Genomic DNA, 21,792 nt, shown 5'->3' with positions numbered 1-21,792 from the left:
CCATCCCGCCCCGCCCTTGTCCCGCCCTTGTCCCTCCCCGGGCGGGGCCGCTGTCCCGGGGTCACCGCTGTTCCATCCCCGGCCCGGGGCCGCTCTCACGCCGAGCCCGGGGCGCTGCGGCGGGGCCGGGCCGGGAGCCCGAGATTCGCGCCCGAGTCCTGCCGGGTCCCGCTGTGGCTGCGGCCGGCGCGGGGTTCGGGGTCCCGGGCTCGGGGAGCCGGGGCTGTGCCGGGACCGGGGCGGCCCCCGGGATCCCGTGCTGACCCCGACGAGCAGGGCTGGGCTCTGCCCCTGTCCCCAAATGCGGGAGTCGGGCTCTGCTCTGAGCCCTAAAACCGTCCCGGGAGCCCGGGCTGAGCCCCCAAACGCGGCCCTGGGGATCCGCCTCCATCCCCAAAGGCAGATCCGATCGCTGGTTCTGGGCTCTCCCTGGGGCCGGGATTGGGCTGTGCCAAAGGCAGGCCTTAGAGCTGAGCAGCAGAGACTCATGCTGACCAAATGAACCCGGTTTGAACTCCAAAACACAGGCAGGATATGGCCTTTACTTCAAGCTTCCCAAAACACATCACTTTGTGAAGCTAAACCCCAGAATACAGGACTTGGTCTCTGCCTCAAGCCCCCTCAATGCTCTGTGTGAGCCCAAATGTTATCTGAGCAGCCCTGGTTTGAAGCCCCAAAACATGACTCCTCATTAATCTGTGTCTGCACTTAGCCCAATTAGTCTGGTTTTGAGCAAACTGCAGTACATGGTCTCTGAAGCTCAGGCACTCTTGGTCTGACTTAAGCCCCAAGAACACAAGGCTTAGTCACTGTTTCTGAGCCCCAAATCTGGCCATGCGAGCCTGGTTTCTGAGTCCAAAATGCAGGATTTAGTCTCTTTTTTTAAGCTCTGAGCCTGAGTTTTGAGCCCCCTGAACGTAGCACTTGGTCTCTCTTGGTGAGCCCAAAAATTGACCAAGTGAGCCCAAAAGTTTAGTTCCAAGCCCCCAAATGCAGCGCTGGGTCTCTCTGTGAGTCCCAGCAGTGACTCAGGGATGGCTGAACCCAGCCGGCCACTCCACAGCAGCAGCCACTTGCTCACTTCACCCTCACAGTGGGATTGGGAGGGATGTTGGAGACAAAACCCACCCCAGGCAATGAGGTCAGAACTGTTTAGTCATGGAAACCAAGAAATATAATGTAACATAATGTAACATTGACAGTGTGCTACTAATGGTTGCAACAGTAACAGGAATAACCATGATGAAGAGATTAAAAAGCAAATTTTGTTTGCAGGAATAACAACCATGATGAACAGATTATAAAACAAATTTTGTTTATATACACTTGAGAAATTTTGTTAAAAGCAATGTCAGTAATTCCTGATGCATATCAGGACAAACAAGTATTTGGGAAGTCTTTCAGCCTTYAGCAGAATGCTTCTTCAAAGGAACTGAAGAAATTGGCGTTTGTGGCAATTGGCATAGTAAACTGTTCTTGAAATACTAGGGGTGAAATTTGAATCATTTTCAAAGTCAGGTGCTGCCTTTGGTTGTGTTTCTGCCATAGCAGAGATTTCTGGTTTCCCAGAAGAATGCCACAGCTTATTTTGAAATGTGCAGGTCTTTAAGACCTGGAGAAGAAAGAGTACCAATGGTGGTGTGTCTGTAATCTTGGCAATGTAGATTTGAATGTGGTATCTACCTCAGGGATGTAATTGTCACCCACTTATAAAAATGTATGGAACACTAGTGTGCCTGAACTGAAAGAAATAATTTTTCTGTTAAATGGCATTTTMTTTTMATTTGATCCAATCTGARTATTTGTAYTTTGATGTTTGTTGCAYAAATTGCTTATGTCCAATTGGAAAGTCTCCAAGAGAGGCACTCCTACATTGCCTCTGTACAAAGTGTTGTCAGAATGCATCAGCAGCAGACCTGTGTGCTGGACTGTTGTTGTTTACTGACATAAAAGCCCYCGTTTGTCCGGGGGTTTATTCCATCAGGTTCTGAGTCTGGAGATGAATGATTTACCTCTGAGGAGCTGGCACAATGTGCAGTGTTCTCTGAGACCCCCAGTGTTTGAACATGGGCTGGTTAACCTTGCAGTAGTAAATGTGCCAATGTGGTGTCTTTGGAACAGGCTGCAGAATGTGCTGGGAAATTGTTCATCTTCCACTCTTCGTTGCCAACTGCGGAAGCGCCGGGGAAGCTGAAAAACAGAGATGACAAAAAACTACTCAATACAGATAAAGATACAGAGCTCTGCTCTGAGCTAAGAGGGGACTGCTGTTGCACTGAATTCAAGATGGCACTGATGTTTCTTAATTTACTTTTATATTGCATGGACTGCAAGGAAGTTGTATAAAAAGGTGTTGCTGCTGGACACTGACCTGTGCCTTCACTTTCATACTCAAATGATATTCTTGATATGGAAGTTGCTACTGATGTGGTATTTCTTGTGATCTCTCTATTCAGGAGAGTTCTCTAATGCTAAAYCTCATTTCCCCCACTACAGACTGTAGGACATTCTATGTTAAGATAAGTATCTTATTTTATAGTATCTGATCCATTATAGAACCACAGGTATGTTGGTGGCAGCAGCACTGCCAGGCTACGCTGACTGCAGAAGGTGGAAGCATCACATGCCTTTTGTGCAGAGGTGGCTCCTGCCTGACAGTGGCTGTTTTCAAACTGCTTATTTGAGAGCCAACCTGCACAGCCCCCCAGCATTCCAGCCAGCTTCTTGTAACCACCACTGTCAGAGGGTGCACAGAGCTCTCCTGCTGATGTCTGATTTACACACACTGATCTACAGGTGACCAGTGTCTTCATTTCCCTCTGAAGCCAAATGCTGAGACATCCTGAGTACCTTGTCAGTGCAGTTGTTGAATCCTTCACTTAATTCCCAGGGTGCAAGATACTCCAAGTACTCTAAGCCTCCTCCAGAATGCAAAGACATGACAAGATCTAGACAGGTACCCCAAATCAGACTGGAAGCGTTATGCATTTCATAAAAGTGGAAAGGAAGAAACTCAGGCTTTTTATCTTCCAGGAGACCATGCTCAAATTAAGTCTTCATTTATTTGCAGTGAATGAAATATTCATCAGCTCACTGATTCTGAGCCTTATCCTTCCCCCCTGTGGAAGTGTTACAAGCGAGCAATTAAGTGACAACCACTAATGCAATTTAAAGCTTTTCAGCTCTAGCCCCCACTTTCTGTATGGTCCAAATTGCAGTGACTGAGGAAATGAACGGACGTTTTTACTGTATAATGGGATGTGTGGGACAGTCTCACTCCAGTACTTCCTAAGTCTCATCTCCATCCCCACAAGGACATGGACAACAATTTGGGAGTGCACAGCCCTGCACTGCTTACCTGTAGAGCCTTTGTCACTCTGTCACTGCTGCAGTGCCACCTTCAGATGAGCAGGAGCAGCTGTTCTTCATGGAGGACAAGGGCAGAGGTGGTGTTCCTTGTCCATAAACTTTAATTACAACATTCCATCAGTTGCTTATTAAAAATATGGACATCACACTTTGCTGGCAAAGGTGGCCATCCAGACAGCTCTAACCTAACACACTATGCAGCACTATTCTTTTTTTTTTTTTTTCCTTACAGTAATTGAGCTATTTCTGYTTTGAGGGGAAGAACCAAGAAACCTCCATCACCTGTCACTATTTTCCAGTCACTGAAGAAATCTTGAGCAGCACTGCAGCTTCTGCAAACTGATATATAAGCACATCACAACCAGTTGTTTTTGGCCCTCCTCTACCACGTAGCCTAAGAATATGTTAAGAGCTGGGCATGTAATTAAAAGGGGGAAATGGAACTGAACTTTTTCTACTCAAACTAAAATATTTGTCCCTGGCACAAAAGCAGGGGTCCTAAGGTTAAGTGTCTTTACTTTTTGAATAACAATRCAATTGGGGCAAAAATCCCCAAAAAATGTGTCCTTACGGTGGCATTTACCTTCTCTCAGATGCTGTTCACACAGACTGTAGCAGACTTTACCAATGACCAAATGAACATCACCCTTAAAACACCCTCTCCCCAAATTCAGTCGCTCTCCAGATGTGCTAATATGACACTAGAAGAAAGCTGTAAACAACAGGCAATTTCCACTGGCAGTCCCCTGCTAAACACTGTACCAAAACCAGGGAGTTCATCGGCCCCTCAAAATCTTCTGTGCCAACAYTCCATGCACCAAAAAGAACAGTTCCTGCCTACAATAGCAGAGAGAAACCACTYAGCAATTCCAAAACCTCAAGGAGAACAAATCCACAAAATATTAAGAAAGATATTTCAACATCAGCTTTGATAAACGTGTTTAATAATCCACTACTTTACAGAACAGTTACTTAAAAGCTGGGTTTCAAGGGAGAAAAACATTTAGACTTAAAGCCAATTTTCCAAAACCCATTTCTAAGACCTTGAGACATCAACAGCCAGGTTGGTTCAGTCTACCAACAACTGGACAAGAAACTCAGTTTGTTTGACTAAAAACAGACATTGTACATAGAGAAGGGAGTCGCTGCCTTTCCACTGCACTGGATCAGCAACAGCCTCTCCCAAATGTGTGCAGCAGGCAAAGGCAGCACTCAGTTCCATCAGTGTTCCCTGTCACCAGGTGATCAGTTTTGGGATGCACACACTCACACCACCTCCTGTGTCCAATCCTCCCTGCAGCSAGGTCACTGGGACTGCTCTGCAGTAACACTGCTCCTCCCTCCCAAGGAGCGAGGTGTTACAGACACACAGTGCAGGAGAATCCCCACTCAGGGAGCAACCCAGACCTGTGCACAAGTTCTGGGCTGCACAGAAATGCACAATTTGCTGCTTTCCAGAAAGCACAACATACAACTACACAGAGCTATCACTCTCCCCACTACTGACATGAAAGGCGAGTGCATATACACCACAAATTAAAAATTAACCTTTTCCTATTCCCAGGAATAATTTGGGAAGTTTAAACAAAATAAGAAAAAATAGAATTCTATTTATTTAAATTGCTCCTTGGTTTCAGAGAAGTTAAAATAGGTGTCAATACAGACACAGCATTTTTTTTCTTCCGTAAGACAGTAAGTCTGCTGTGGCCACACAATRCAGAACTGCATTTCATGCCAACTCCACCACATTAACCCAAGTCAGTCCAAACCCAAACCTCCAAAGATGGATGAAGAATCCATGTTTTGGAGAAAACGACAGTTGAAAATGAAGTCCCCAGCTTGCAAGGTTCCTAAGGAGAGAGCAAGGGGGCTCACCTCCATCCTAGCCGTGGTGTGAAGGGCTGGTGCTCTCTGTTCTGACCGGGTTCAGTGCTGCCCATGCAGGACAYGGCCAGGTGAGAGGCTGTGCCAGACTCAAGGCCAACTGTCTGGAGCAGCGTGCACCAAAAACAGTTGTAAAAGTCATCTAGCTTGAGTCCCCAGAGGAATTCACTGTGGGAAAAACAAGACTATGGAAAGGATTCCTACACAAGGTGTAGGCCGAGGGAAGCAGCTGTTACCTCCTCAGCGGGTGGGGAAGCCCCCTCGATGGGTCCCTCCACGGCCCCCTCTGAAGCCGCCCCGCTCCCCACGGAAGTTGGTTCTGTTCCTTTCCCTGCCCCTTTCTCCCCGTCCCGCCGAAGTCCCTCCTCTTCCTCCTCCCCTGGGGGCACCCCCGCCCCGGTCAGACTTGGACTTGGGTGGTGGGGACTTGGGCCGCAGCCTCTCGATCTCCTCAGTGCAGCCGGTCAGATGGGAATTGGGAGCYGTGAAATACGAGGAATACGTTTCTGCGTTGAAATTGCTGTTTGTGAGGGTCGGTCCCACCGTCAGCCAACCTGGGGAACAAAGGCACAGTAAACAGAAGCAACAACAAACTTCAGGCTTCAAGGCCACCAYTGTCCTTTTCCCAGGAAATGAACACTCAAGTGAGAGGGAGAGACCCTTACCTACACATCACCTGCACTGAACAGAATGAAAAGTGACCTCTAGAGCTGCTGAAAAGTTAGAATTTCAGTTTGGTATTTCTAAGGGCTTATTTTCCTTTCTTTTTTTAATTACACATGGCTGTGGCAACATACATACTGTGCTTTCACAAGCTGCTACCCCTTCTTCCTACTTGTCCTTACACCACAACGTTTTTAAAAAAATACAGAAGTTCAATCAGAGTAACCTAACTCTGTGAGCCACTGACATACAAGAATTCTCCAACAGCAGTACTGAAGGAATACCTGAACAATGTGTCCTTTTCCATGTACTTCTATGCATTTTGCATCATGCCAGATGCAGCACCCACTGTGAGACTGGGTCTTCAGACACTGGCAATAGTGCTAAGCTCATAGGGGTTGAAAACAACTTTTCTGAGAAGTGTAAGCACATGGGGGAAAGGAATCTCAACTGGATTTTGTTATGCTCCCTGAGGAATTGAACACATGGATGAGCAAAACTATTGTTTAACAAAAATATTTATTCTGATAAAAATTATAGAAATTATAATTGTCATAAACTTTCCTAACAACAGTTTTGTGACAGACAGATCTTCACACACACCAAAAAYGTATCTCCTTGAGATCTGCTGTCTGACCTGTGACATAGATCTGGAAGCCTCTTCAGGACACGGAAATGGATTTTACTGTTTGACCAAAACCAACAAAGCAGTTACCTGGTCGAATTGTGCTGTCCCTCCCGAAGAGGTGAAGCCGCCGGCGCCCGAGGCAGAAATGCTCAATGATGTGGAAGATCTCCACGGGTTTCTCTATGTTGCCGATTTCAGGCTCCTCTGTGATGATGAGGTCGATGTCAACGTTGGCATGGATGAAGTCCCCGTCGGTGCTGCGGCGCACGGTGCCCTTGATGCCCATGAGGCAGTGCTCCTGCACACACACACAACTGTCACCTGTCACACCTACTGCTGTGCCAGGGTGAGCACAACGGACAGCAAAGGCAGTTCTAGGCTGAGTACATCCCTCTCTTATAAGAGAGAAAAGTCTGAAGGATGAACTAGAGCAGAAAAGCTGGAGCTACCAAAGGAGCCATTTCTGAACAAAGCAGAGCAATACTTTAAGCTGAAGTATGGTAAACTACACTATGAGGTGGAAAAATTCAAATAAAGGCTGAAGTAAGATATTTGAACTTCTTCAATTACAGAACTTTAGGTTATAAAGGCTGAGAAGTCTCCACAAGGCAAAAGAGAAAAAGGTGATGGCAAGAGCAAAGGAATAATTATTAATTATGGTTAATACCTGTTCTAGCATTCTGATCCTAACTTTATTCATACAATAATTTTCWAMGTTTTCAGTCATAAGACAGTGGAARTAAGATGCACTTTWYAAYAGTGTACCTCTGTTATTAAAGTRRCCCTCAGAATTCCCCTCAGATTYCTTTCTAGAAGAKATTACCACAYAAAAACCCACAACCACTATGACTCTGTTAGTGCACTCTCAGTCAGCTCAGACACATTAAGTGTTCTTGAGGTGTAACATGCACTGTTTTCCTTCCATCTAAAACACTGCAGACCACTTTGAGTGATAGTGGCATCCATGAATGAGGAATCTCCACAATTGTTCCAGGATGAAAAGAGGCTCCTACATACTCATTTCAGACCTCTGTGTCTTGGTATGAGTGATCTTCCCCAGGATCAAACACTGACTCACTAAGCGCCACCAGATGGCTCAGGAAAGGCTTGCACACAAGATGTGTAATCGTTCCCAAATTTTGGAAACGGTTTACAGAGTTAGTGGGTAACCATGAAAGGCAAAACATCAGACCTATCAAATCTATGCAGTTGGTACTGCGCTCATGCAACAGGGGTTTGGACCTCACATTTATCTGAGTGAAAGGCAGAATAGTGCTAAGCAAATTACCCACTGAGCCAGGCCTCGTCAATCCATCCTTAGGAGAACAATCCCAGACATTTTCCTTCCATACCAACAGCATGTCACTCACACATACCTGGGATCCTCTGAGTGGTGCCACAGCACTGAGCACCCATGCAGAGATGCCTCAGCCAAACAGAACAGAACAGCATTTGCTGCTGGAACCACTGGCAAACACAGCTTGCCCAACAGACTGTTTGTTCAGGCTGAGCAAACACACTCCATTTTCAGTGTTTATAACAAACAGTGACCTCAGCCCAAYTCTTGCTCAATAAACAGAGAAGATTCCCCCATACCAGAAACTATTTTCCTTTGTTAAACAAAGAAATAAAGTGCCCCCYGCCAATCCTCCTGTTGTTAGTTTTAAATTTTCACTCAGGAACTAACTGCACATATTTGCAATTCTATATGCAACAAACACACAATATTTATACTTATAAATATTTATCACAAATACAACACACTCTCAAACAAACTTCAGATTAATGTAAATGCAAGTCAAAGAAAGATTGCAGATATCTTAAAKGGAAGTTTATACAATGGGCAATTTGAGGCAGACTTGAGGATGTTTAATGCTAATGAMTGATAAATGAATGAGGAAGGAGTCTTGAGGTTCACTGACACTTGAAATCAATACATTTCCAGCCAGCTCTCTGTACTCAGTAAAACTTCCAGTTACACTSATATATACACCAAACAATTACTTATGAATCCCATCTACATTTCTCTAAAGTTTTGAACATAGATTTAAAACTCAAATCAGAACACTTTTTTTATTATCTGCACCTCCTTCAATATACATCCCTCCACAACAGATCTTTCAAAAAATGTCTGGTTTAAAACCAGGCTGGCCCATTCTATCACTTGTGCTTCATCTTCAGGAAGGCAGGAGATGATTTCTGAGCTCTGCTCCCTAGCAGTCTCTTCTCTGGTTCAAGCTCTGGGCACACATCTGCACGTGTGCAGTTAGAGCCAGTTTTCTATTGTTATTTCTTACTATTAGATCAATTTAAAATCTACAGATTTAAAGACTTATTTTGAGATTAAGTTTAGTCAAATTGTATTGCTAAGTTTAATTCCAGAACTCGGACGCCCTCCTGTCTGCTCTCCCACAAGCCTGTCACCAATGCCAGGTGTGTCATTAGCACAAAGGCAGAATGGAAACAGAGGAGGAATCGAGCCAATCCTTTACCTTGGTTCTTTGGAACACAGCCTTAGGGTCCAGAGTCTTTGTCTTGCCAGGGTTGTTCTTATTTGTTTTAATCCAACAAATGTCCTCACATCTTCTGTAACCCCATTTGCGCAGACACTAAATATTACAAACAAGTAAAACAGTTTACACAAAAAAATCAAGTAACCTGAACTGAACACTCACAAAAACATTTCACTTTTCTTATTCAAGGACTGTCCAGCTACCACAAATCTGCCCATGACCAAACTCAATCTATGTGGCCAACTTCAGATCAAAAAACAACTACAGCAAACACATCAATAACCACAGGCTGCCCTTATGTTTGTGAATTGCTTTCATGGAAAGCACTGCTCAAACTAAACAAAGAATRTTTCAGCACAGCAGGAGCCAACTGGGAATTCCCATTGCAGCATCCCCAACACAAGTAGCATTGGGCTGGCATGCAGAAAGATTACAATTGTATCTCAACTTATGAAACAGTACGACCTTTCTCTTAGCATGAGTATTTCTGGCAAAAAACTACTTAGACTTCTGTTAAAAAAAGTTGTAACTTGGCAACCTGCTGCTCTTGTCAACATGCAGCCAAGAGCCCATGGAATTATGYTTTCTCACAGTCAATGACTCCTCTGGACATTAACAGTATCTAAACAGCTAATGCCACTTAAAATTACATATCCTCTAGCATAGTAACAAAACATCCCTCAGTAGTTAGGGTTTAGAATTCTATACAGGGAGAAGTCAAAGATAAAAATAAACTCTTAAGCCTGTCCCTGATAAATTGAATTAAAACAACATCTTACCACTCGGCCGAGATCCAGACCCTCGCCTGAGCCGCACCACAGAAACACAAATGACCTTGGGGCTGCAATTTCTTCAATTTCCAATTTCATGATCTAGTAATAATAAGAGGAATAAAAGCGCTCCTGAATTCAATACGAATCACCAGTTACATCAGGAAGAATACTGAGTGTTGAGGCACTGCCACAGAAACCATCAGGAAGCACACCTGGCTGCCCAAGAAGTGAACTGGTTCCTTGTTTTGCTTTGCTGACGTGCATGGCTTTTGCTTTCCCTATTAATCTGTCTTTGTCTCAAGCCATGAGTTTTAAAGCTKTCACCCTTCCAGTTCTCTCCTCAGTCCYGCTGGTGGGGGACTGAGGAAGCAGCTGCCTGGGGCTGAGAAAACCATGACAAACGAATTCTATCTGTATAAAAAACTTCTAAGACCAGTACAAACCTCAAATCTCTGTTTCATTTTGTCATTCCATTGGCAGCAAAACCATTTAATACAGACACAATAGTACTGTGTTTCTTTTTCTCCCTGTAAGTACTTAGGTGAAGCTTGTGAAGACACGTTACAAAAATCCCAGCTTAATTCCTATCACTATATAGGAAAGATATTCTCTCCACTTTCACTTTCAGGAAAAGCATCCAGAATTTRTAAGGACAGTGGTTCAACGATGACAAATGAAAAATATTCAAGATGAAATAGCTTCGGATGCAAAGCATCTGTTGTTAGTCATCACAAGTTGAAAGGCTTCATCTCTAATGTGCTAACACATCAAATCAAGCTTCATTCAGTGCCCTCCAAGGAAAAATAATGCAGCAGGAGCCATGCTAAGAGGATATGATTCCAAACTAGGAGGRTGAGTCCTGCCTCCAGCATTTCCGGTTTTTCTGTTAGGATGGAATGTTTTTTCCTTGGGCAGCACTGCTAGGCACCATTTTTTAATAGATACAAGAGAGAGACTTCCACAAGCAAGGTTTATTTATTTTGTTACACTTCTAGGGATTAGAATAGGTTTGATCATTAAAATTTCCTACCCATTCAATACCTGGAGAATGGAGGAATGTAGTAAAGAAAACTTACCTACACTTTTTACTAGAAGACCAGCATGTTAAAAACTATGTGTTACAAATCTCAAGAATTTCAGGAAACAAGGAAATATTTTCAATGGACATTTGGTATTCCAACAGCAAAAAGAAAATCAAAGAAAAAGCTCAGTGAAGGTAAGGACAGAGAGAAAAGCCACTATTACTACAATTATATTTTCAGCCAGGCTCAGAGAGAACCAAAAGTTTTATTTACTAAATTAAAACTGAAACTGTTTGCTTAAACAAATGTATGAAATGTTCTTGACAGCAAAAAAGGTACTTACATCATCCCAGGTCCAGCACTTTTCATTGGCAGTAATGCCAGTCTCTCGGTAATATTCTTCCAATGGTGGCTCCAGGAGAATCACATCAAATTTGGACTTCAGTTCCCTAATATCAAATGCTTCCAAATCTGCTTGTAGATACCTGTATAAACAGAAGAAGCCAGACTGCTTGGACAAGGTGCAGCAGAACTACACTCCCCACAGCACTCCTGTGGACCCAGTTAAGAGCAGGGTCTGCTGGGTGGGTTACACATCTCAAATGCTCTAAATCCAGAGGAGATCCAAAACACATCTTCACTTACTCAAGACTGGATGCTATTGCATTCTATTTTTTAAGTAGTCTTAATAAACAGTTTTTAGGATTCTAACTTAGCAAGCAGGAAACAAGATTCCCACAGATTGTACAAAAATATTCAGTACAGACTCACAGTATTTTCTGTATATCCATGGACTATAACAGCAGGAAACATAAACATTTAAGAAGCAAACATTCCCTGCCTGGTTAACTGGGAAAGTAGCATATTTTTAGAATTATTCCAAAGATTCTAAATACTGGAGACATTGTTACTTTTTATACAGTATAAATGTATTTCTCTATTCCTGTAACAAGCAAAATTCCCACACACATTGATTTTAAATACACACTAACCCATACTCTAAAGACTCTCCTTCACAGCTTCATACCACTCACTGCTGTATCACTATCAAAAAATTGCACTGCCTCTCCTAAATACCTTTACTCTTCAGAAAGCTGCTTAGCACACCACCACCTTCCCTTTCCCAAAAAAGTGTGTGGAAAAGATTCCATGTGTGTACTTGGTGTGGTCAGAAGGCAGCATTTGATTACCATTTCCCCTCCCTTTTCCACTTGATGACAAAGAATGCCAAAACATACCTAGCTCAAAATAGCAGGTTGAGTTCTGCAGTTTCCACTCAGTTGTTCAGCTATCTCATGGGATTTTATGAAACTATCATTAAATAAAGCTATTTTTTGTGATACAGATTAAGATGCTGCACATTACAAGCATTAGGGTAAATTCAGAGAGGTCTGAATYCCTGGAGTAACATGCTGCACACTTAGGCTGTGTGTGACATTCAGCAAAAACTCTGAGGTAATTCAGAGCCAGTAAGGACAAATGACTTCCAGTCAGCCTAAACATTTTTGGACTCCAAAGTAACATGTGACTGATGGATACAAAGATAACAGTTGAATGSTATACAAAAAACAGCTGGTAAAAGAAAAACTAAGGTTATATTAGGAGGCCAATTTTTTAAAGCTTTTCCTGTTATCATAAACCACACCATAACATGAGAGTCACGATCACACGATATTCTTTTAGTTCCCAAATTAAAGCCTGCAGCCAAATCAGTTGGCAATTTGGTCTCAAAAAAATCAAAGCTTTATATACTATAAATAATCACACACTKGAAAGCAAATCTAGTTTATACACTATATTAAACATCTAGATTAAAGTAAAAAAAAAGTGATCTTATTCTTCTATGCTTCAAYTGATTAACTTGTATACACAAACAGAAAGAGAAAATGTAAATTCTAAGCAGGTGCTGAAGATAGAGATTTGCAAAGCAGACAGCTAACTTCAAACAGGTCTGGAGAAGAAAGGCATTTTCCACAAGAACACTTACATGGGAGGAGTGTTAGATTTAGATATCAGCTCATCCTTCAATCTGATGAGCTCTCTAAGTTTTGGATATTCTTCAAACCTATCTGCTAAGCCTAAGAAGAAGAAAACATGAAGTTAACAACTACTTAACGGAGTAAATCTGTATCAATTAAGCATTGTCCAGTATTCTGAATAGGTCCAAATGTTAATACTCAGCCTCATTTTAGGTTTTTGTTAGAACAAACCAAACCCTTTAAAGCAGTTTTTTGTTCAGTACTTGACAAAAGCCTCCTGCTCTCACCCAGCTAATTACAACTGTTACTGAAGCAGCACCTATGCTCTGATCTTCTCTAGAGCACTACAGTRGATCAGGAGATCACAACTCCAGTTACCAGATTGAAACAACTTTTCATTTAAACTAAAAGCACCGGGATGATGAGAGAAAGTTGTTTTGGTTTTCCCTCATCCATAAATTTATATGAAGATCTAATTAACGTTCATTTACAGCACACTCTGTGTAATCTTTGATGACTATTTCCAAGCTGGCACGTGGGGTGTGGCTGGTTGCCTGAGGCAACCCTAGCACTGAGATTTGGTGCTGTAGTGTGAGTGATGAAGAACTGAACACGTTCCTACCTTTAGCTTTATCATGTCAATTTTCTAACCTTTCATGAGTACAGAATACAAAGGGGAGAACCCTAATTAGACCTTTTGCAGCAAATGGTTTAACAAGGAAATTACACTTCACAGTTTATTTCATTCTCTCTTTTGAGACAATGGGTTTGCTATTGCCAGCAGCAGCCTCAGCACAAACCAACAAGGTACCATTTCTGCTTTCAAAGCAGTATCAGTTCAACTTCAGYAGGAGYCACTTAAAAGGYTCTGTGTTCATTCAAATGCACAACYTGAAATTGTACTGATCACTTGGGGGAAAAAACCTCACTCAAACCCACAAACCCTTCATCCCTCTCTTGACTTTAACTCAAACATATGAACTCTCAATCCAAGAACTTCAGTGATAAAAGCWAAGTTCTCAGTACCTAACCTCTATTATATCTTACTATTTATCATAAAACACCCAAAAGTCATTTTCATCCCTTCCCTTAAATATGTAWCAGCTTAAAACCACCACTGTGTTCTCCTGATTTCCACTACTGTGCTACTTCCAGCCATTGGGAGTCAAACACCCCTGGCCAGCAGAGACAGAAGTTATCAGCAGCTAAGCAACAGATGTAAAAGAATTTTCAATTAAAAAACCCCAAACTAACCAAGCGCAGACCCACAGGTCTCTCCCTGTTTTCCAACAGCAACATCAAACAGGTRGGACTGGGTGTTCTAGAACCAGCACTTGTTTAGATGCTTTTTCTTTGGGTCATGTCTAATGACATACAGCACCTTCTGTTTCACAGAAGCATTCACCAAAAATAGAGAAGAATAAACTAAAAGCCTCTGGAGGCAAAAGAAACCTCTTTGGGCTGCCATCTAGAAACACAACCCACTTGCCTTGGCAACCTTACACTTGATAAAACAGGGAGAACTACTGCATAAAACTGCAGAGGGAGACGTCCTGCTTTTTTTTAAAAAACAAATGCCAGGCACCTATTCCAGTAAACAGACCAAATCATGCCTTAGTTTTAGCAAGTTCAAATTCAGGCCCAATGTAGCATCRTTTCAGTAGCATCTGGATACATGTAAACAACATCCTCTAAACTTGGGCCTTCCAATGAGCAGTCACCTAATGGAGCTGGGAAACGTYATCCATAGTGCTCACTGACTTAAATCTAAGTATTTTCCACACTTTACATGCTTAAGAGGCAATACAACCCAATACACAAGTGAACTGTAAACTTCCAAAGGCTTTAACATCTGCCCATTAAACTCATCTACTTTCCAGAATCAAAAGAGCTTGGTTTGGAAAAAAAAAAATCTTCCAGGTGTAATACTTTCAAGTAAAACCAACAGTGAAAGCAACCTTGGTAAGAGCATCCTTGGTAACAATGACCTTCTAAATAACTGAAAATAAAAMCATTCATGTAAATGTCTATATTGATATGTATGCACACTGAGACAAAACAAGGAAGTGTTAGAAACTGTAAAAAATTAAAAAAGGGGAAAAAAAGAAGTGTTATGGAATTAAATGAGTCATCTTCAAACAGTTACTGGCTGTGACATACCAACATCTCTGATGAAGTTCTGGGGTCTGTGTCCTGTATCCACRAAGTGCTGGCAGTAATCGTTGTGTGGATTTAAGCTCTGAGTGCCCTGGAGAACAGGAAGAAGTTCAGTGAGAGCAGCAGGGAGATAAGTGGACATAGACATACACAGTCTGTGTTAGTGTGATAAATGAGAAAGTAGCAGGTGATCTTTTCTACCAACATGCCTTTGTAAGTTCCACTGGTCAAGACCATCATTTCAGTTTCAAATCAGTCCCACCATTCTGGCAGCTCATTGAGAGCTGCCTCAGAACAGTGCCAACACCAGTGACAGTCAGATGTTTCACAGGAAACTTCCATAGTTGGGAATTCCAGGCCACCACTTCAGCCTTCAAAGCTCTATTTCAAATCCCATCCATTGCAGAAATAGTTTAACACAACAATGCAAGCTTTGAGTACGCTGCAAAATGCAAAAGCAGCTCACCTTAAGAAAGGTACTGGAATCTTTGTAGATCTCTTCTTCATAGGGCARGTTCTCTTCATCTTGCTGCAGCTCTACTTCATCCTTGGAAATAAAGCAGGTATTACAAGTATGCAAGATCATGCTGTTTCTGTCCTTTCCGTAAGAAGCAGAATCATAATGTGAAATGGGCTGTCTGTAAACAGTAGATCATGAATGGTTCCAGCTTCAGAGTTGGACAGGAAATAAAATTTCCTATTCCCCAAGAAGTCTGCACCTCTCACTAACAAGGAGAGTGTTTCTGGGAAAGGCCTCTGAAAGAAGAATAAAATAAGAACCCCTTCATTTTCAGCCCCTGACAATGCTTTAGAAGGTGCAGAATTTTTAATTTTTGTCCCACAAAGCTTTCACTCCTTAAACCAAAACAAAGCATATATTTTTTGAAGTTCATCTGCAGCAGAACTTCTGAGCATTTTTATCCACAATGGTCTCTTGTTTTCCAGCCTTAGCAAAGTCCACACTTTGCAGAAACAGCTCATGATTTAAGTCAGTATTTCATTTGGACTGTTCTTTAAATGTAACTTCAACATTCCTATGTTACAGCCCCAAARTTTACATGAAAAATATCTAGAGAGCCACTAACTGTTCATTTAATAGATTTCTGGGATTCAGAGATCTGTTACACCAATGTACTCTGAACTCCAACAYAGAACTGAGAGAGAACAGAAACTCRGGAGAGACTCACTTCTTCACATCACCTTCTGCCTTCCCATTGATCCTGGATCAACCCAGTACACAGATTTGTAAAAAAGAGAAATACAACTGAAGGACTACTAACTGCTATCACCTATCATATTATCACAGCTGTATTTATCCTATGCTACATAAGCTGTCAGAATGCAGAATAAAAAACTAAGTGTTGTCCCTCCCAATGTTAATCCCTCTGCCACAATCTGTAAGTAAGCTTCTGTTATTTCCAAAGTGGAGCTTGAACCAACTTCTGAAAGCCTGATGTGATAAACAAATCACAGCTTCCCTTTCCCTATTCAGGTGGTGAATTTAAGAGATACACAGTCTTTTTGCTTGTCTCTTTAACCAGATCAAAAAGATTACTATCAGAAACACGAACAGTGCTTGCAGGGAAAAATGCACAGACAAGCAGCAGCAGCGTTATTCAGGCAAAAAAACCCCAAAACCTGAAAGCTTGAGCTTTACTGAAAACTGCTTATGCCATCATAAATAAAACCTGTTTCCCTCTTCCATCCTTCTCTAAATCTTGTCCCCTGATGAACAAGCACCAGTTGGATACCTGAGTCATTCCAGTTCTCCTTATGCCTTCAGAAGTGGTTTTAAAAGAGTCTTGTGGCCACAAACAAAAGCCCACATGACCAACTTTCAAAGGGAAAGGACACAGTCGAAGCAGACACAGAACAACATCAGCAATAACACAAGATACTACATTCTTGTACATTCATTATCTGTGTTTTCCAAAACACCTGGTATAGAGTTGCTGAGCTAGGGAAACAGAAACTACCCACAATATTCAAACATAGTTTATTTCAAATAACTGGAGATAGATATAATTCATGATTCATCCAAGTAAGTTTTTTTCAGCCTCCACAACAATGGCATGGAAGCATCCCAAGCTCACAGGCCTCTGCTTGCAAAAACAAAGCAGAACCCAGCTGTCTCAAATGAGGCTGGCAGACAGCACAGCAGAACCACAAGTGTTTCTGTATTCCACATAAAGTTAAAACTCCAAACACCTGACTTTCATATCAGTTCAAACAATTGAATCMAATCACCTGGGGAAGGCAAGGGATGGAACATCACTAACAGCTCCCAGAAGGTGGTGAAAAGCCTGGCAGTGGCAGCAGACACTGTAATCCCATTATCTGTCACTTCCAAATACAGACCTGGGACAACTGTTACAGTTCCATAAGAACAAGAATATTTTAGGAGTTTTTCAGAACCACAATTCAATGTCCTAACTTTAAATTTTTACACTTACTCTACAGAAAAAACAAACACCAATCCACAAAAAAACCCCACCAAAATTAAAACACATTGCTTTTTTGTTTGTATTTTTGTTTGGTTTTGTTTACTTTTTTTTTTTTTCATCAGATATTCCTGTATGGCTGAGAAGAGTAAAATACCTCATCTTTTATCTCAACAACTGCTCTCACAGGGGCGAGGGTACATTCATTTCCACCAAATCTGAAGCCAGGGCAAACAAACTTTAAACCATTGAAGAAGACTTACCCGGTCCCATCACACAGAACCCAACAGTGAAAGTCAGGGATATGGAGACAAGTCATTTCACATCACAAATACCATTTCACATCAGAAATACTTCTGATTTTTCTAACAAAATGAGCAAACTTGCAAGATTTGCCCACAACACAACTAATTAAGTCTATTATTGCTTTTGTCTAAGTTGCATTACACACAATGCAATAGGGTTTGACACCATAAAGGTCCAGATTTTTGTATGAGTTCATATTACAAGACTAAATTTAAGCAGGCTCAGAGTGCTCAGGAAAAGGTTACATAAATGTAGAAGGAATTTTACTGTTCTTATCTCCTTGCCAATAGGGAATTAGCAATGCCTGCAGGAAACAGCTGATGACTCCRCTATAGATGTTCTACTCTGGGGTTTCAAGTTTCTGAAGTCTATTCATCTGCTCCACTGAATTTTGTCTGAGTGACTGTTACTAAAATATTCTTCCATTTCAACAATACAGAAGTCTGGCCACTTRCACATGATTACAGCACACCTCAGGGTAAGCCTTCTCCACACTGATTAAAAAAATCTTAATGAGAAGATTCATGTACTTTGCCAACCCAAGTGACTTATCCATATATATTTTATAGATAATYAAAATTTAATTCTTTCACCATGTACTTGGTGAAGAAGTAAAATAAATTGATATTAACTGATCACTAATGAAAGAATAAAAACCCTGATTCACAAACACCCATCTATCTGACGGTGACTTCATTTCTTTACTAAAGAGAATGTACATATGAACACTAATAATGTTAAAAAAAATGTCTGTCCCTTTACAGAGAGTTTCACAATCAATCATCAAAAACCATCCTGTCACACATTAACTTTTTGGTCTAGTAAAATAAAAGATAGATGTTATTACAGAAAGATTTACAAACCTGAATACAAATGTAACACAATRAAGGCTCTGTATTTCAAAACTACTATTTTTAGGCATCCAAGAGAACAGCAGACACTGCATTATTTCATAAATACACTGACATTGATTTTATCTAACCACAGAAGCAAGGTTATTAGGACATGGAAAAAGGAAGAAGGAGGACAGACACTGCAACCAGATCCCAAAGCAAATCATGAAGACAGCTGTATCATAATCAGGCCTGTGTTTAAYCTCTTTCTACCTCTCAGCCTGGCCAAAAACATCACATTAGGTATGAAATGAGAAAGCTGCCAAATTGCTTTGGGATGAGCTTCTGAAAAGTGAAGGGCATGAGAGTTTGACAAGCACTCACTCTTCARTGACCATGGGGGCATTTTGAGGTTTTTTGTTTAAACCTAGCTCTTCCTGGAAATTTTTGACACATAAAGGACATCTCAAACCAAGCCTCTCACTTCAATTCCAAGCTGCTAACTTCAATTCCCTTAGAATCCCTTGTTTCTTCCACTGCATTCCTTGGCACTGCACAAATGGGGCAGAAGACACCCTCACCCTTCCCATCTCTCATCTCATGGCCCGTGCCTGCAGCTTAATGCAAGCTTTCCTTCTGACACAACAGAATTCTGGTCAAGATTCTTTTCGCATGTACCCAAGCACAGAGACATTGTACCACTTCTTCCCACAGCCAGCAAAGGCTCACTGCCATTCCCTGAGGGCACCAACATCCAAGCCTGYCTCCTCCTAGGAGCAGCACTAAATKAAGCTTCCACACATTGGGTTTTGATGCATGTGCAGTTCAATGCACCTACATCACACGTGAAGAGAACCACATAGCATCTATTTTCTTGTAATTTCTGCAGTGGAAGCCATCAAGGGAGATGCCACTGTGGAAAACACATKTTAAAGGATCTGTACACATCACATTTATTTTTATATACACATTTTTTAGTAGCTCAGGGACACAAGAACACCAGAGAAAGGTAACTTTTTTCTTTTTTTCATACCTTATATTCTTCAATCTCTTCCTCATCAGCTTCTCCCTCATCTGGATATTTACGTTTTGCATTCGGTGCAGAAGTATCATAAGCAGCCCTATGAAGAGCCAAAAATCCTCATATGAAAGATTCTGTCTCCAAAGAAAACTGCTAGGAGTCTTTCATAATCTGCTTTGACTGCATGTTACAAGTTTGAAACTATTTCAGAACACCATATAGTAGAAGCTGTTCCTCTCAGTATATTYGAGAACAGCACAACTTACTAAGGACAGAACTCCTAAAAAGAACATAATTTCTTTATTATTTTTCTGCTCTCAGAAGTACAGCTCATTTTAAGCAACRCAGACCATCTACAGAAGTAAGTTAATTCCCTTCCCTTTCTCATTTCTTTTGCTCTAAAAGGTACAGCTTATTTTACCCTCAAACAGTTCATATACAAAACTAAGCCTGTTCACACACGTGAGAATTGATAAGCAGTAGCTGCTCTGTCCTAGACACATCTGTAGTTCCACGAGAACTTGTAAACTAAACCGCCCTAAATGTGCTTAGGAAAAGCACGAAGGCTCTGATACAAAGCAGGTGGCTTATTCTGAATTCAGATCTCGGTTTTCCTACACAGTAGCTTTTTAACACGAGAGACAAGTCAGCCTGTATTTCTAAGCTGCTGCTAGAAGGGAACAAATAGACCCTACTCGCCTTAATCAAGGCTCTGMTTTGACTAATTAAAGCGTTTTCTTTCAGCGAGTGCAATCCCACCCCATTTCCCGGGCCTGTACTCCKGCTGACCCCCATTTGGCACAGACACCGCTCGCCGATACAGACCTGCAGGTCTCCCKGGTTTCCGCGATCTCCCGCTGCTCATCCTTGCTGTTGAGCACGGCGCCGATGCTGTCCGCGTTCTCGGCCCCCAACTGCACAGCGGGAAACACAAAGTCACGCCGCGGCCACGGCGGATCCGCCCGGCACAGGGCCCGCGGGTCGCCCCAGGCCCCCCGCTCCCTGGGATGCTGCCGGCCGTACCTGCTGCGCCAGGAGCTGCCGGCGGAGCTTCTGCCGCTCGCGGATCTCCTGCAGCCGGCTGTTCATGGCCCGCACCGACCCCGCTCCGCCGCGCTCCCGCCGCCCGCCGTCACTTCCCGCCCGGCGTCACTTCCGCGCCGCGCAATTGCCTCCGGGAAACCGCACTGCCGGAGCCGCTGTCCGTGTGGGTGGGATGCCGGCGCTGCTCGTTCGAGTGCAGATGCACAGTTCATCTTCACTCAGCCGCTGCAGGGAATGAGCCATCAGGCGGACACCCGGCTGTGCCACAGCTGTCACCACTTTTTAAGTGGTCTTCTTCAACTGCTCGGTTTTCCTAAAGTACATCCAAATTTTATCCAATTCCAATATCCACTGTGATTATCTGTAGGTTAACCTTCATATTTTGCTTTCATCTTCTGATCCTTTCCAAACTTCAGCTTTGAGGGAGTTTTGCAGTATCTTTCAAGTTCTTTTTATCTAATTTTTTGGTTTCTTTCCCTCTTYCTCCTTTCGTYCCTCTCCTMTGTRCTGGCTGTCCRGGAATGGATCKAATCCRTATTTTRTGCWGACTTTCTGAGAGCTATTCGGAATGCAACAAGAAGGAAGATGGAAATAAACAATAACTGAAATAAACATCAGTCCCTAAAGCGTCCCAAAGGGAAACTTAACAAAAGAATAAAGAAACATTACAAATTATCCCGCAATAATAATTAATGCTGATGTTTGCTCTCCTGACACAGACCAACGCTTCCCACAATTGCCAGACCCAATGATGTGGCCAGCAAGAGCTGACAAGTGACACTCAGCTCCCTGTTACCAGAGCATGCTGTTCTTCTGCTGATTTCAGAGTGCCAGACACTGGCACACTTTTGTTTATCACTTTTGTGATACAAGCTATTATTCTGCTTTTTTGTTTCGTTTTATTGGTTTTTTCGCCTTTTTTTTTTTAATGTGTTATATATTTTATGTGTGTTAGTGAGGTTATACAGGTCAAACTCAGAAGTGAGAGAGAAGCACGAAGAGAAGGAAAATGAAAGAAGTGCAGACAAATACAAAAAGAAACCATTTCCAGCTACTCATGTTTCTCAATGATAGAATATCCTAGAACAAAAAGAGCTATTGAAATGTTAAAACCCTAAAATGCCAGAAGTTATTTATCTTCTTAGGGAATACATTACTG

General features: G+C 42.2%; 1 protein-coding gene across 2 annotated transcripts; it reads right to left on the bottom strand.

Annotated features, from left to right (window-relative positions):
• Positions 1 to 587: 587 nt before the first annotated feature.
• Positions 588 to 20,903, bottom strand: METTL14 (methyltransferase 14, N6-adenosine-methyltransferase subunit). Of its 2 annotated transcripts, XR_008966288.1 has the most exons (12): positions 20,613 to 20,903; positions 20,415 to 20,503; positions 19,602 to 19,689; positions 15,455 to 15,535; positions 14,992 to 15,079; positions 12,840 to 12,930; positions 11,196 to 11,337; positions 9,837 to 9,929; positions 9,037 to 9,153; positions 6,632 to 6,842; positions 3,359 to 5,807; positions 588 to 2,190 (listed from the first exon to the last, which is right to left on the bottom strand). XR_008966288.1 is itself a non-coding variant. In XM_057380574.1 (11 exons), exons 1-11 carry the CDS (start codon positions 20,676 to 20,678, stop codon positions 5,494 to 5,496), a joined length of 1,380 nt encoding a protein of 459 aa, XP_057236557.1. In that variant the 5' UTR covers positions 20,679 to 20,903; the 3' UTR covers positions 588 to 5,493. The 2 variants fall into 2 exon arrangements, 1 of the variants encoding a protein (XP_057236557.1); XM_057380574.1 differs by having other exon boundaries at positions 588 to 5,807.
• Positions 20,904 to 21,792: the final 889 nt, after the last annotated feature.

This window comes from Malurus melanocephalus, unplaced genomic scaffold (assembly GCF_030028575.1).
Source record: "Malurus melanocephalus ecotype Western Australia unplaced genomic scaffold, MMel_1.1 scaffold_461, whole genome shotgun sequence".
NCBI classification, from domain to species: Eukaryota; Metazoa; Chordata; class Aves; order Passeriformes; family Maluridae; genus Malurus; species Malurus melanocephalus.
This window is presented reverse-complemented; position numbering and strand designations above follow the sequence as displayed.